The following is a 14,756-nucleotide window of genomic DNA, read 5'->3' on the forward strand; positions in this document are numbered from 1 at the left end:
GAACCGGGGTGTGGGGCAGGGACACCCCGGGCAATGGAACGGACCGGGGGCTTCGGGCCTGGCCGTGGCGCTGGGGACGCGGGTGTCAGCCCCGGGATGCCTGGGGCGAAGGTTCTCCTGGGTTTGCGCTCTGGGACGGGAGCCCCAGGACAGGCCCCTGCTCAGTTGTGTGAGCCTAAAGAAGGAGGAAGCAATTCTGCCAGCGATGAAGGTGTTTTAACGGCTGAAGAGGGGTTGTGCCGCTTTCATTTGCTTTACTGTTGTGGAGCAGTGATTTAGGGTCCTGCTTGCTGCAGCGTTTAGATCAGTTAAAGTACGACTTAAGAGTTTGATGGCAAAGTTCACTCTGTTACTGCATGGAGGAAAGACACCGAGGAAACTGAGAGTGTTTTAGAGTGATTTCTGTGGGGACAGGAGATGTGAAAGGGCAGAGGGAGGCCCTCCCGTTGCATCCCGAGGGTCAGAGTGGAGCCCCTTGCTTTCTAAACTCCTTCTCAGAGAGGAGTCTGGGTGCAGGTGGATCCCAACTTAGACCCAGACTAATGGTTCACGTCTAAGAAAACGGGTAAGGGGTTATATGTATTTATGGCCAAAGGGTTATATGTGCACGCCTGATTTTTTACGTTGCTGGATGGGGAATTTGAAGTTCCATCATTCTCCATCTCAACCCGCTCACCTCCCCTCGGGAGCCTGGTGCCAGCTCGCTCTGAAGTCAGAACAGAAATCCCTGTTTTGTACCCTCGCGGACCGTTTACCCGCCCCTCACACCGTGATTCAGTCCAGCCGCAATATTTGGGGTCTTCTTGTTCTCACTGGATCCTTTCACTGACCTCAGACAGGCCCTTGTCTTGTTTAGTGGCACATGTTGGTGGTTTGTAGCTGCTTTCAAGGTGTAATTTTGCCCGAGAGGATCCTGTTTTGCTCAGTAAGGTAGAAGACAAGCCTTATCCTGCAGGTGGTAGTTTGTAGCTGCTTTGTGTTGCTCAAGCAGAAACAAATTTGTTAAATATGACCAGAACTTTACAACACACAGTTTAAGATTTCACCCAATTTAGCTACTAAGTAATGTGAAATGGGTACTATACTAAAAATCATATGACGTTATAATCCTAAGTTATCCAATCTATTAAAAATGTGCTTATTTAAGCTAAAAATGATTAATATAAAAATTAAACTGGGCTCATGCAGCGATGTGTGAGTAGCAGAAAATCATCACCATACAGCCAGCTTGTTTAGCAGAGACAGCTCGCAGCAGCTCGCCCGGGCTGTCGCATTTATGGAATAAAGTGGTTGGCTCGTGGTCAAATTGCAGATGGTGGGAACGGCCTGCACGAGACTCCCTGCGCCCACAACTTATCGGGGTTCCCTGGGCCGTTTTGCTTCCCTGGGGGTTTCCTAACAGGAGTTGTGGGCCCGGCTGCAGCTCAGGCCTTTCCCTCCTGTGGAGCCTCAACCAAAGCCCTGCTGGTTTGCCCGGGGGGGGTCGGGTGCATCCCTCACATTTGCAAAGGGAGATCTTGTCACGGGGGAGTAATTCAGGGTTCTGCTTGCTGCACAGCAATGTTTAGATTTCTAAAGAGCAGCGGGACTTAAAGAGTTCGGTGGTGGGTTCACTCTATTATTTCCTGCACGGGGGAAGTACACCAAGCCGAATGCTGCTGGCCCGCTCTCCAGGGGCCTGTACCTGTTCGTGAAGCAAACGTTCAGCTGCCTTCCCTCCCTGATAACCGTTCACTCCAGGGTCTGTGTTTAAGTCTCCAGAGGCAAACTCTCAGGGGAGGCCTGTACCCGTATGCAGAGCAGACTTTCAGGAGACAAAATTCTCAGGAAAAAAATTCAATGGAGTAGAACAGCAGGAGGGCTGGCTCAAACTGGTACCTGTGCAGAGGTCCCACCTGAGCATAGCAAACCACAGACATTTCTATCTTTGCAGACCATTCAGACCGTGATTCAGTCCAATAACAATATTTCGCTTTGGGATCTTCTTGCTTCTCGTTGGATCTGCTTCTCTGATTCCACGTGGGCCTTTGTTTTGTTCAGCTGTAGACATTGTTTATGGTCCGTGGCCTTGCAGATACCGTTTTGACTGAATAAATCCTTTCTTCTCAGCGAAGTGCAAAATAGGCCCCGTTTTGCAGATGCCTGTGACGTCTCTGAATTAGCCCTGGATCGCTGTTTTCCCAGTCAGTTCCGTTTTTCCCAGCAAAGTGCAAACTGGACCTTATCTTGCAAGTGTCCAGTGTAGTTTGTAGTTCCTTTGGTAAATATGAGCAGAACTTTACAGCTTAAAATTTTAGCAAACCCAGCTTACCAGGTAATATGAAGCAAAGAGTATATTGAAAATCATACAACCTTATATCTCTGAATAATTCGTTACATTTAGTATGCATCTACTTAAGCTAAATGATTAATATTGAACTCGAATTGGGCTCATCCTCTGACCTGTGAGTAGTAAACCCATCGCCGCACAGCTCACTTATTTAGCAGGGGGAGCTCAAAGCGGCTCATCCAGGCTGTTGTATTTATAGAAGGAAGCGGTTGACTCGTAGTCACGTTGCAGACGGTGGGCAAGGTCTGCACGAGGCTCCCTGCGCCCGCACGTTACCGGGTTCCGTTCCCGTTGTGCTTCCCCGTGGGTCCCTGGAAGGAGTTCTTGGCCTGGCTGCGGCTCAGGCCTTTCCCTCCTCTGGAGCCTGCACCAGGCTGCTCTGGTTCGGCTGGGGGGTCGAGTGCACCCGCCACGGATCTTTGCTCAAAAGATTTTCTCACACCTAGGCAAAAGGCAGGGATCGAAGGGAGAGGGTATAAAGAGCCACAAAATCCTGGATGCTGGAGGTGAGGTAGCAGGGAGAAGGGAGAAAAGCAGCAATGCAAATGCAATGAGAGAGGCCAGTGTGTGCAGTTGGTAATTTGACTTTTAGGGCAACTAGAATCGGCTCAGCAGGATGCGAAACCAGCAGCCTCAGTGCTGGGGATGATAAAAATCTTGATCCGAATGCGGCAGCCCTGTCCTTATTTTTCTGTTTGAGGAGCTTCTCTGGCCGTGTTGGCTTTGACAGGCTTGCTGTCCGCTTGGGATGTTCCCGTGGGTCACAGAATCATAGAATCCCAGGATGTCAGGGGTTGGAAGGGACCTCAAAAGCTCATCCAGTCCAACCCCCCGCTGGAGCAGGAACACCCAGATGAGGTTACACAGGAAGGTGTCCAGGCGGGTTGGAATGTCTGCAGAGAAGGAGACTCCACAACCTCCCTGGGCAGCCTGGCCCAGGCTCTGCCACCCTCACCAGGAACAAGTTTCTTCTCCTATTTAAGTGGAACCTCCTGTGTTCCAGTTTGCACCCATTGCCCTTTGTCCTGTCACTGGTTGTCACCCAGAAGAGCCTGGCTGCATCCTCCTGACACTCCCCCTTTCCATATTGATCCCCATGAATGAGTCGCCCCTCAGTCTCCTCTTCTCCAGCTCCAGAGCCCCAGCTCCTCAGCCTTTCCTCACACGGGAGATGCTCCACTCCCTCCAGCATCTTGGTGGCTCTGCGCTGCACGGGGGCGTCATGGCTGGGGTTTTGGGGACAGGCTGAGGACTGACGCTCCCTTTTCCCTCTGTTCCTGTGCAGGACACAAGCAGAAATGGCCCACACGTGTCGCGGGACCATCAACCTGTCCACGGCTCATATCGACACGGAGGACTCGTGTAACATTGTGCTTTCCAACGGGGGAAGGACGTACCACTTGAAGGCGAACTCGGAGGTGGAGAGACAGCGCTGGGTGACGGCGCTGGAGCTGGCCAAGGCCAAGGCCATCCGCATGAGGAACAACCAGTCAGGTACAGCGTGTTTCGGTGTGCGAACGTGCAACCGGACCCTTCTTAAAACCTCCTTGTAAACCTGCTCTTCTGTGCTTGCTAAATTGTGCAGAAAGCCTGGCAGATACTATTTCATATGGAATTAAAACTAGTTGACGGTTTCACAGAGACACAAAGGGTTTTGAACAATACTGTGTGCACCAAACGTCATCTCGTCTGGTTGCGCAGCATTGAGCAAGTCTTTAAAGCTCCTGGTGATGACTGTAATTTGTAGAGAGGCAGTAAAAACGCACTAACGATGCTTCTGGAACGCAGATGTGTGTGCCTTTCTCCTGAAGCCTTCGTGTGGGTCCGTGTGGACGGGGAAATGCCGGGAGAGGCACCGAGCGCAGTGGCCGGTGGCAATACAGGAACACGAGTTCACAACAAGGCGCCAGAGCTGTGCCTTTGTTGTTCACCCATGTCTTAGGATAGTTTGGTAGACGAATGACAGGCGTATTTAGTTGAGCTGTTTCTGTGTGTATTTCCCTTCTCCCTGCCCTGCGCAGTGTGTGGTGTTTATTGCTGTACGCTGGGGACAGCGGCGTTACGTACAGCGGGCAGAGCGCCGTGCCCATCGCGCGGCTCCTCCCCACAGGGTCACTTTTACGGCTCTTTTGTGTGATGGATTGGTTAGGTGCTTAACAAATGGAATATTTTAGGGATATTTCCATGTTCAGAACTCCTCTGGGATGAACATTTGGTTTTCTTCCACAAACGAGCGTGGCTTCAAGTTGCAGAAAACAAATCCCGTGGACGTATTAAAAAGCTGGCTGCCTCCTCTGTCCTAAAATAAAACCACTCTTGGATCTTATCTTGCAATGCTGGAAATCGGGCTTTATGCAAGAGAAATGATGTAGCAAACACCTGATTTGGTAATGGTCTGATTAAAATGAGAACGTTACTTCAGAAAATGCCCCGAATATTTTAGAAAGGGAGCGTGGGAAGGCGAGAGCGGGGGGAGCTGTGCTGAGGTGTCGCGCAGCCCGAGGTTGTGCCTCGCTGTCCCGGTCCAGGTTTAGACTGCGTTTTCTGCCAACCGCTTTCTAATGCTGCTGGCTTAGGAAGACACACAGTCAGCCTATAGACTAGTGTCACCGCATTTGTGGAAGGCATCACGTTAATGTTTTTGGCCGTGTACCAGGGGACGGTGGTTTGGGATGCTGGTTGCCCGTGGCATCACGCAGGCAGGGTCTGTGCATCACGTCGTGTTGTGCAGAGAGCAGCAGAACGCCAGAGCGCCAACCGCTTGACTTGCAGGAGAGTGAACCCCCAGTCCTGCACTGATGCGGTCTGGCTTGTGTATAATTAGCTGTCCCACAAGGTCATACAGAAGTTGATTAGTGTGGGAGCCACTTACCCATTTCCCATAATTGTTTTGGTACGCTGTGTTCCGGAGCACTAGCATCTACAGATTTAATTACATAAAGTATTGTGAATGCTCTGCCCCTTAATATTTCAGCTCTGGAGTGTGAGTAAGTACCGATGGAAGATACAGCCAGCGGAGGAGATGATGGAAGGTTCCAGGCACGCTCGGTTTGCCCGGCAGAGCTGTAGCGAGCGGGTGCGATGGCTGTGGGTCCTGCGACCGTCACCCGCAGCGGGAAGCGAGTCTTTCGGCTGGGCTTTGGAACAGCATCTCTCCACGTGGGAGAGGTTGTTGTGTGCCTTTCCCTGCAGCTTTCCCAGCGCGGGGCCGCAGGCGATGCGAAGGCACGTGCGGAGCCACACCGGGGCTGCGGGAGGATTCAGCGACGCTGCCGTGCGGTTATTCTGGTTTGTGTCTTTACTCCAAAAATAGCAAATGTAGAGATTTCCTGTCATCAGGCTCTGGATACGCTGACTTCCTCACTGGAGCAGGCTCAGGCCGGGGTTTCGGGGTTTCAGTGGTGCTGGTTTCTGGTGCGGATTCTTGTTCCTGCGCTGGCGGGCGGTTGTGCTGACTCAGCTGTTTGCGGGGCAGCGCTGTGATCCAGGCCAGGGAGCTGATGGGAGGTCAAAACCAAACCAAACTTGTGTTTTTCCAGGCGTTTCTGATCTGGACCAAGGGGATAAAACACTCTGTAAACAGACGCTGAATCCTTGTGCTGCGGAGTTAGAGCTGAGGACATCAGTGAATTACTTTACACTTTAATGTTCTCCTGGCTGATGTTTTTTTGTCCCAGTTAGAGATCTTTTCATTAAGGTAAAGAAAGAATGTGCATTAGGTTTGCCTGTTTTGCTTGAATGGAAATAAAATTCCCGGCGTTGTGTCCATGTCGGTGCTGGGTGTTGTGCAGAGCCCGGGGGTGGGTGTTCACAAGTGGAGGGACAAGACCACGGGTTTGCTGAAGAAGTCCCCGAGTCCTTCAGGGCTGCTCATGTGAGGAGTCCTCTGAGTTGATTCCTGTGATCCTGAGTGATCTGCAGAGCCCAGGCTGATGCATCGGGGCTGTCTTGGCTGGTGGGTGTGAAGGGTGATGAGCAGCTGTGTGGGCTTGTGCCAACGAGGGACCATCACAGAATCACAGATGGTTTAGGTTGCAGGGCCCTCCCCAGCCCCCCCAGTGCCCCCCCTGCCATGAGCAGGGACATCTGCACCAGCTCAGGTTGCTCAGAGCCCCGTCCAGCCTGGCCTGGGATGTCTCCAGGGATGGTTCAGCCACCACCTCTCTGGCCAACCTGGGACAGTGTTTCTCATAATAAAAAATTTCTTCCTCATATCCGGCCTGAATCTCTCCCTTTTTAGTTTAAAACCATCACCCTTTGTTCTATTGCAACAGGCCCTGCTCAAAAGTCTGTCCCCATCTTTCTTTTAAGCACTGAAAGGCCTCACTGAGGTCTCCCTGGAGCTTCTCTTCTCCAGCTGAACAGCCCAACTCTCTCAGCCTGTCCTCCAGCAGATCTGGTCCAGCCTCGGATCATTTCTGGGGCTCCTCTGGCCCCTCTCCAGCAGCTCTGTGTGTGTCCTGTGCTGAGGGCTCTGTGGCTCTGGGAGAACATGGCAGTGGGTGGATGGGGACGGAGAAGCGGGTTTGTGTCTGATGTGCCTGCCCGTGGGAAGGACACAGGGGACTGTCCTTACAGCTATCTCTGTTTGCGGGCCCTGCCCAGGGATGTGGCAGGAGCCCGTCCCTGTCGTTCCCTTTGGCTCTACAAACGTGTGGTGGCTCTGGCGGAGGTGGCACATCTGGGGAGGAGGTGGTTGGGTTCGGATCAGCTGCTTCTGAGGTGTCTCTGGCCAATGAGCCCTGGGATGGTCTCACGTGGAGCAGCCTCTCGGCTCGGCGCGGTTCCCATCAGATCTCTGGTGCAGTGAGGGGCACCCAGGAGAGAGACGGGGATGTCCTTGTGTCCTGCTGCTCTGGGGTGCTTTGGGGTCCTCCTCTCCTTGGATCCAAGAAGGAGCAATGTGTTGTTGTGGAATTATTATGATGATTTTTTCTTTTTTTAAAGCTCGACCTCTTTTTGGAAATGTTTTAAAGATGAACCACAGTTGGATCGGCACTGAAAATAAACCACGCTCCAGTGTGAGCTGGGGTTCTCTGTTGGTTTGTGTTTCTGCAGCAGTCACGGGTCCCTCTCTGCTCTCCTGGCCTTGGAGCGTTGCTGGGCTGTGTGACTGGCAAATCGGGTTGGCTCACAAATATCTTGACGACTGGGAGACTATTTTGGGGTGGATGATAAGAGCTTTTTCCCCCAGTAGTTCTCATGAAATAGATACAGCGGTGTTTTTAGCGTAGCTGCTGGCTGAGAGATGCTGTTTTCACAGGACCGATCTGCATTTCTATTTTTAAGAAATAGCAAAACCTCTACCCAAACCACGTACAGGATGGGAGACTTTGCTGTTCCCTCTCGTGTGTAAGCCAAGGAGCTCTGGTTTCCCTGTACCGGGGCTATTTTGGTGAGGAGCCGCGGGGTGGGACGCGGGTTGGTGCTGATGGGTGTGGGGTGAGAAAGTTCGATGTCCTCGTCCCCTTCTGTGTGAGAAACCTGCCCGGTGGCACCGGCTGGGTTAGTGGCAGAAAGTGAGAGCGGAGCTGAGCCTGAGCTCTCTCCTCAATTACCACGTGGTGCTTAATTCCTCTAAAATAGATGTACAGTGTCATGTCAGGTCCCAGACCTGAGTGGACAGGTCACCTCTGACCTCTACTCAGCCAAATCTGCCATTCCTGTTTCTAGTTGGGTTTATAAAGCGTTGATGAAGTTGTAATAAACTTGATTTGGCCCCGCGGTCCCCAACTCCATCACCCCATGGAAAGAGGGAACGTGCTCGTTGTGGCCCTGGGCTGTTTGTCTGTCCTGAAAATCAGATTTCTGTAATCGCCCTCTGTCCGCGTTACTGTCAGCTCCTGAATAATTCCAGCCTTCTCCGCTTGCCGTATTGTACCCACATCAGCCCTTGGGTTTTTCTCAGCTCCTGCATCGGCCTCTCAACAACTTCAACTTTGTAGAGCAGCAGGGGCAGAAAAATGCTTTTATCTGCTCCTTGTGCTCGGTCTTCTCTCTGCAGTCATGGCTGGGAGGATGTGAATGTTAAAGCATTTGATGACTGTGGTTCGTATATGTTTTTTTTTAACGGCAGTAAAAATAACCTTTCCTTTCAGCGCAGTATCATGAGATACAGGAATGATTTATGTGAATGGTGAATATATGAGAATTATTGTCTCAGCTATGTGATTAGGGGGGTCTTTGGAAAAGCTTGCAAGGGGAGAGTAGAAATCTGTCGCTGGTGTTTTAAACACTAGGTGTTGTGTTGGGAAACTCCGCAGAATGAACTTGGGCTGCTTGGTGACTGATCAGAGAGGTGAAGGAGTCGGTGGCTTCTCCTGACCCCTCCTCAGGGGTTCCTGGCACGAGAGCTTCAGTGGAATCTGCTCTGGGATTCGGATCATCGCCCAAACCAGTGCATATTTCAGGCTGGTTGAAGATGTTTTTGGTGTCTGTGGTACTAAAAAAGCAGGAGTTAACTGGGTAGGTCAGCGCTCGCATCTGTGTCACAGAATCCCAGAATGTCAGGGATTGGAAGGGACCTCAAAAAGGTCATCTAATCCAATCCCCCCGCCGGAGCAGGAACACCCAGCTGAGGTTACACAGGAAGGTGTCCAGGCGGGTTGGAATGTCTGCAGAGAAGGAGACTCCACAACCTCCCTGGGCAGCCTGGGCCAGGCTCTGGCACCCTCACCGGGAAGAAGTTTCTTCTCATATTTAAGTGGAACCTCCTGTGCTCCAGTTTGTACCCATTGCCCCTTGTCCTATCACTGGTTGTCACCCAGAAGAGCCTGGCTGCATCCTCCTGACACTCCCCCTTTCCATATTGATCCCCATGAATGAGTCGCCCCTCAGTCTCCTCTTCTCCAGCTCAGAGCCCCAGCTCCTCAGCCTTTCCTCACACGGGAGATGCTCCACTCCCTGCAGCATCTTCGTGGCTGCGCTGGACTCTCTCCAGCAGTTCCCTGTCCTGCTGGAGCTGAGGGGCCAGAACTGGACACAATATTCCAGATGCGGCCTCACCTGCCAACCTCCCGCAAAGGGCTCGCGGTCGGTGCGGCAGCAGAGGTGGCCTGAGGGCTCGGTGGGACGTCCAGCGCTGGCACCGCGTCTGCTGGCAGGGCCTGTGCAGGGCCCTCGGGCCGCGGCTGGGGGGTGACAGTCTCGGCCCAAGTGTGCAGTCTGGTTCGTTCCTTTAGCCAGCATCGCTTTCCAGTTAGCGTCTGCAAACCGCTGGTGTTACGGGTTGTGCTGGTTTCACAGAAAATGAGTTAATTTTCTTCATGCAGTTAGAAACCTTTCTTTTCCATAGCTCACACAGTCAATGCTTGGACTTAGTCTGAGAACAAGAGATAACAGCCCAGCACAGGGTTAATGTTTCAGTTGCTCTGGTCTGAGAGCCAAGGACTCTCTGAGCTCTGCCCACAGGTGTGAGGTATCGAGGAAGGGGATGGACGGACAGAGCTGGACTGACACCCACACTGACCCATGGGAGTGTCCCAGCCCATTGGTGTCAAGCTAATTATTTACGGAGAGTTGGGATCTTCTGCGTTCTCTCTCTCTCTCTCTCTCGTGTTCTTCTTCGCTCTTTTTGCCGGAGCCAGGGGAGTTCGGTTCAGGATGTTTAGTTCAACTTTTTGCCATTTTGCAGAGGCCTCTGTGCTTTTCTGCTTTTTTCCTTTTTTCTCTCTGGGATCAGCTGTTCAGGACCAGGTGCTGCTGCCCGGGACTGGCTGCTGGGTTGTGGATGGAGTTCGTGAGGAACTGCACCGAGTATCTTTTATTTCTATTATATATATATATTTACTAGTAGTGTATTAATGTTTTGTTATTTTATTAAACTGTGTTTATCTCAATCCAAGTTTCTCCCTTCCCTTTCGATTCTCTCCCCTATTTGGGGTGGGGAGGGAGTGAGCGGCTGTTGTCTTTGTATTGCCAGCTCGGGTTCAACCACAGCACGGGTTCAACCGGCTGCTCAGCTCCGGACCTTCCTCTTTTGTTCAACAATAAGCAAACATGTCACTCGATCACCGAAATGCCCGGCTGTGCGTGAGCAGCTCTGCATCCCCATGGGTTCTACCAGAGGAGCTCTCGTCTCCGCTGGCCTTGCTAAGCCGTCCTCGCGCTGATCCCACCGTTGAGCTTGGCTTTTGGGGAGTGGATGCTGTTAAACAGACAGTGAGTCGCAGCCCAAAGATGAGTCTCCCCCTTGGCTCTTGCCCAGCGTGCAGCAAATAATCCCTTCCCGTGTGGGTGGCACAAGTGGGAAGGATGATCCGTGTCATTACTTCGCTGCTGCGCTTGCTAATATTAGCTTAATTTGTCATTTTGGTGACTGTTATGATTGGAGTTGGGATGCAAGTGGATGCGGATGGTCTCGCACTGACCACCAGTGGTGAATTGCTGATTTTAGTGCTTTGCCCGGTCGGATTTTAACTCGCTGTCGTACCTCTAGGGCTGTGTGGTTGGTGTTCGTGAACCTGGCACTGGGTGAGGTTGAGACCAGCAGTTCAGCAAGTGCAGCACATCCTGAGCGCGGGGATGCTCCTAACCAGCTGTGCTCTCGTTTAGATGAGGAGGGAGCCTGTGTTTGTAACGAGAAACAAAGCAAATGGCCAATAATTCACACCGAAGGCAGCGGAGAGCACATCGACGGGCTGCGCGGGGACCCCCAGCCGTTCGTGGCACTTCTCCAATAAAGAACAAGCCGAATCTGATGGGGACATCTGGTCCCATCCTGATTTCTGACCCTCGTTGCCCCCCGATAAAGCCTCCCACACCCTGGCTCTCACGCCCCGAACTCGTGCTACGTGCTGGAGACACGTTCTTGTTACCTAAATTTTTAAGGCAAGCAAGTTTCACCTGTAATTAGCTTTTAATACAGTTTTTCGTAATGTAACAAGGATTTTCATGTGGTCACGAGCACCAAGGGGGAGGTGGACAGCAAACTGGCTGAAGGAGAGAAGCCAGAGAGTCGTGGTCAATGGGGCAGAGTCTGGTTGGAGGGCTGTATCTAGTGGCGTGCCTGAAGGGTCAGTTCTGGGACCAATACTGTTCAATATATTCATCAATGACTTGGATGAGGGAACTGAGTGTACTATCAGCAAGTTTGCTGATGACACCAAGCTGGGAGGAGTGGCTGACACGCCAGAGGGCTGTGCTGCCATCCAGTGAGATCTGGACAGGCTAGAGAGTTGGGCGGGGAAAAATTTAATGAAATATAACAAAGGAAAATGTAGAGTCTTGCATCTGGGCAGGAACAACCCCAGGTTCCAGTACAGGTTGGGGAATGACCTATTAGAGAGCAGTGTAGGGGAAAGGGACCTGGGGGTCCTGGGGACAGCAGGGTGACCATGAGCCAGCACTGGGCCCTTGTGGCCAGGAAGGCCAATGGGACCTGGGGTGTATTAGAAGGGGGGTGGTCAGTAGGTCAGAGAGGTTCTCCTGCCCCTCTACTCTGCCCTGGTGAGACCTCATCTGGAATATTGTGTCCAGTTCTGGGCCCCTCAGGTCCAGCAGGACAGGGAACTGCTGGAGAGAGTCCAGCGCAGCCACAAAGATGATTAAGGGAGTGGAGCATCTCCCGTGTGAGGAAAGGCTGAGGGAGCTGGGGCTCTTTAGCTTGGAGGAGACTGAGGGGTGACCTCATCAATGTTTATAAATATATAAAGGGTGGGTGTCACGAGGATGGAGCCAGGCTCTTCTCGGTGACAACCAACAGTAAGACAAGGGGTAATGGGTTCAAGCTGGGACACAAGAGGTTCCACTTAAATGTGAGAAGAAACTTCTTCTCAGTGAGGGTGACGGAACACTGGAACAGGCTGCCCAGGGAGGTTGTGGATTCTCCTTCTCTGGAGACATTCAAAACCCGCCTGGACGCCTTCCTGTGTAACCTCATCTGGGTGTTCCTGCCCTGGCAGGGGGATTGGACTAGATGATCTTTCGAGGTCCCTTCCAATCCCTGACATTCTGTGATTCTGTGATTCTGTGATTTCCAGCTCACATAATCAATTCAGTGTATTTCGGTGTTATTTTTAGGCATTTAAAATTTGCAAGTGCCTTTTTTTTTTTTTTCCTAACTGGCACAGAAAAGGGCTGTTGGAGGAAAATCAGTTTTGAGCTCTGAAAGTAATAACAATTCTTACTAGTCAGAAATGAGTAATTAGATGAAAGCCGATCCCTTCGAAATGCCTCTTTGGTGGCCGGGCTGGGGCCCGGTGCAGGTGGCAGAGCCGTTTGACTCGAGGGGCAGCGGCTGAAGGAAACCCCTCATGGAGAAAAAGCTCCTGATCCACGGAATGGAGAATTGGATTTGAGCTTGAGCTGGGCTACAAATGACCCGTGCCACCCTTGCAGGGAACGGTGAGTCTCTCCGTGGTTCTCCCTGTGGCTGAATGAGTGTTTTTTCAGGTTGGGTGCGATGGTTCCATTTGTTTTTCCAGAGGTCATTGGGTTGATGAGACTGACGGCTTGGGAGGACTGACGGCATCGGTGTCTCTGGAGAGCCGTGCGTGGCTTCCTGGCCCCGCGGGATGTCTGATGTCCCTTGGGATGAGGTAGAGGGAACATCTGAGGGGACATCAGAGCGCGGTGCTGTCAGGGCCCTGCAGAGAGTTTCATCCAGCGCTGTCAACAAGGCCAAGTGCAAGGTCCTGCACCCGGGTCAGGGCAGCCCCCGGTATCAGTCCGGGCTGGGGATGGAGGGATGGAGAGCAGCCCCCAGGAGAAGGACGTGGGGTGCTGGGGGGTAGGAGATTGGCCATGACCCGGCCATGTGTGCTGGCAGCCCAGAAACCACCCGTGTCCTGGGCTGCGTCTCCAGCATCCAGCTCTAGAGTCAGGACAGACACGGAGCTGCTGGAGAGGGGCCAGAGGAGCCCCAGAAATGATCCGAGGCTGGAACAGCTCTGCTGGGAGGACAGGCTGAGAGAGTTGGGGTGTTCAGCTGGAGAGGAGAAGCTCCGGGGAGACCTTATTGCAGCCTTTCTGGACTTAAAAGGGGCCGACAAGAAAGATGGGGACAGACTTTTCAAGAGGGCCTGTTGTGATAGGACAAGGGGTGATAGTTTTAAACTAAAGGACGGGAGATTTGGACTAGGCATAAAGAACAAATTGTTGCCCCTGAGGGTGGTGAGAGTCTGTCCCAGGCTGCCCAGAGAGGTGGTGGCTGAACCATCCCTGGAGACATCCCAGGCCAGGCTGGACGGGGCTCTGAGCAACCTGAGCTGGTGCGGATGTCCCTGCTCATGGCAGGGGGGGCACTGGGGGAGCTGGGAAGGGCCCTGCAACCCAAACCCTTCTGTGATTCTAGATTCATCACCTCTGAGCTCAGCCCCAAATGGATGAGAAACTCCATAAAAATGATGTTTGCTTGTGCCTGATTTTCTTAAACTACCTCCCCAGGTCTGGAGATCTGTTATTCCCCAGCATCCCATCGCGCATCTCAGGGATGCTGCAGCGGCTGTTGGTTGCTCGGAGCTGGGCGATGCAGCAGGAGCAGGTTGCCCTCTCCTGGCACATTCCTTCCATGAAGCCCCGACTCTCCGTGGTGCTCCTCAGGGTTTGTGTGAGGCTCTCGAGCTCTTACCTGAGAGCTGTCCCTGCAGAGAGCCCGGCCTTGAAGGTGATGAACGTGTTTCCTTGCCTGTACTTGACCTTGCAACTGGCCTTTCATGACCCTCCTCGAACGCTCTCCAGTGGGGCAGGAGATCCAGCTCTGCTCGTGGGGAATTGCTGCTGCTCCTCTCCCAGCATCCCAGCTCCTTCCCCAGCCCCAGGTGTGCTTCAGACTGCTCACAGGACGTGGGGCCCCGCGGGGACCCCAAAACATCCACTGCTCTGAGACACTGGGGTGGAACCGGCTCATCCCACCGGCTGCGCTGGTGTCTCGCGGTGCTTCGTTCTCTTGCGGCACCTCGTCTGCTCCCGGCGCTGACATCGGAACATGCTCCTTTGTGAGCATCCAGCCTGGGAAATATATAATTCTCAATCTTAGTAGTCTTTAAGTTAAAATGGTCATGCTAGGAAGTGAAGATCAGCTTCAAGAGGATAAAATACCATTTGTATTCTGCTTGGCTTTTTGTGTTATTTCAAGAAAATCTCTCTTGCGTAGTGACTTGTATCCTCCTCCGCTGGCTCCATCGATGAGAGGTGGGATGTGTGGAGGGGTGTCTGTGGGGGTCTGAGCCCCCTGGGCTGAGCACATCGCCTCCCACACCCCTCGGGAAGGCTCCGGGGTCCGCCCTGGCTGGGGGGGAGTTGGAGGGGCCAGGAATTGGGGCTTTACTGAGGTGGTGGTGGAGTGACCCTGCAGACGGGATGGCTCAGGGGTGTCGGGGGCTCTGCAGGGCAGGTGGCAGCAGAGCAGAAAGGTGGCTCAGTGTCCTGGGGCAGCAGGGCCTGGGGACGGGGCAGGACTGGGTGACCCTGGGGCTGGGTCATGGCC

General features: G+C 52.9%; 1 protein-coding gene across 1 annotated transcript in view; it reads left to right on the top strand.

The window, feature by feature from the left end:
- The window catches only part of OSBP2 (oxysterol binding protein 2), a 137,070-nt gene that overhangs the window by 36,687 nt on the left and 85,627 nt on the right, over nt 1–14,756 (top strand). The window contains exon 2 of the mRNA XM_065646246.1: nt 3,615–3,823. Within this exon, the coding sequence (XP_065502318.1) occupies nt 3,615–3,823 (209 nt within the window). The remainder of the gene's footprint in view (nt 1–3,614; nt 3,824–14,756) is intronic.

The sequence above is a fragment of the Caloenas nicobarica genome, chromosome 16 (genome assembly GCF_036013445.1).
Source record: "Caloenas nicobarica isolate bCalNic1 chromosome 16, bCalNic1.hap1, whole genome shotgun sequence".
NCBI lineage: Eukaryota > Metazoa > Chordata > Aves > Columbiformes > Columbidae > Caloenas > Caloenas nicobarica.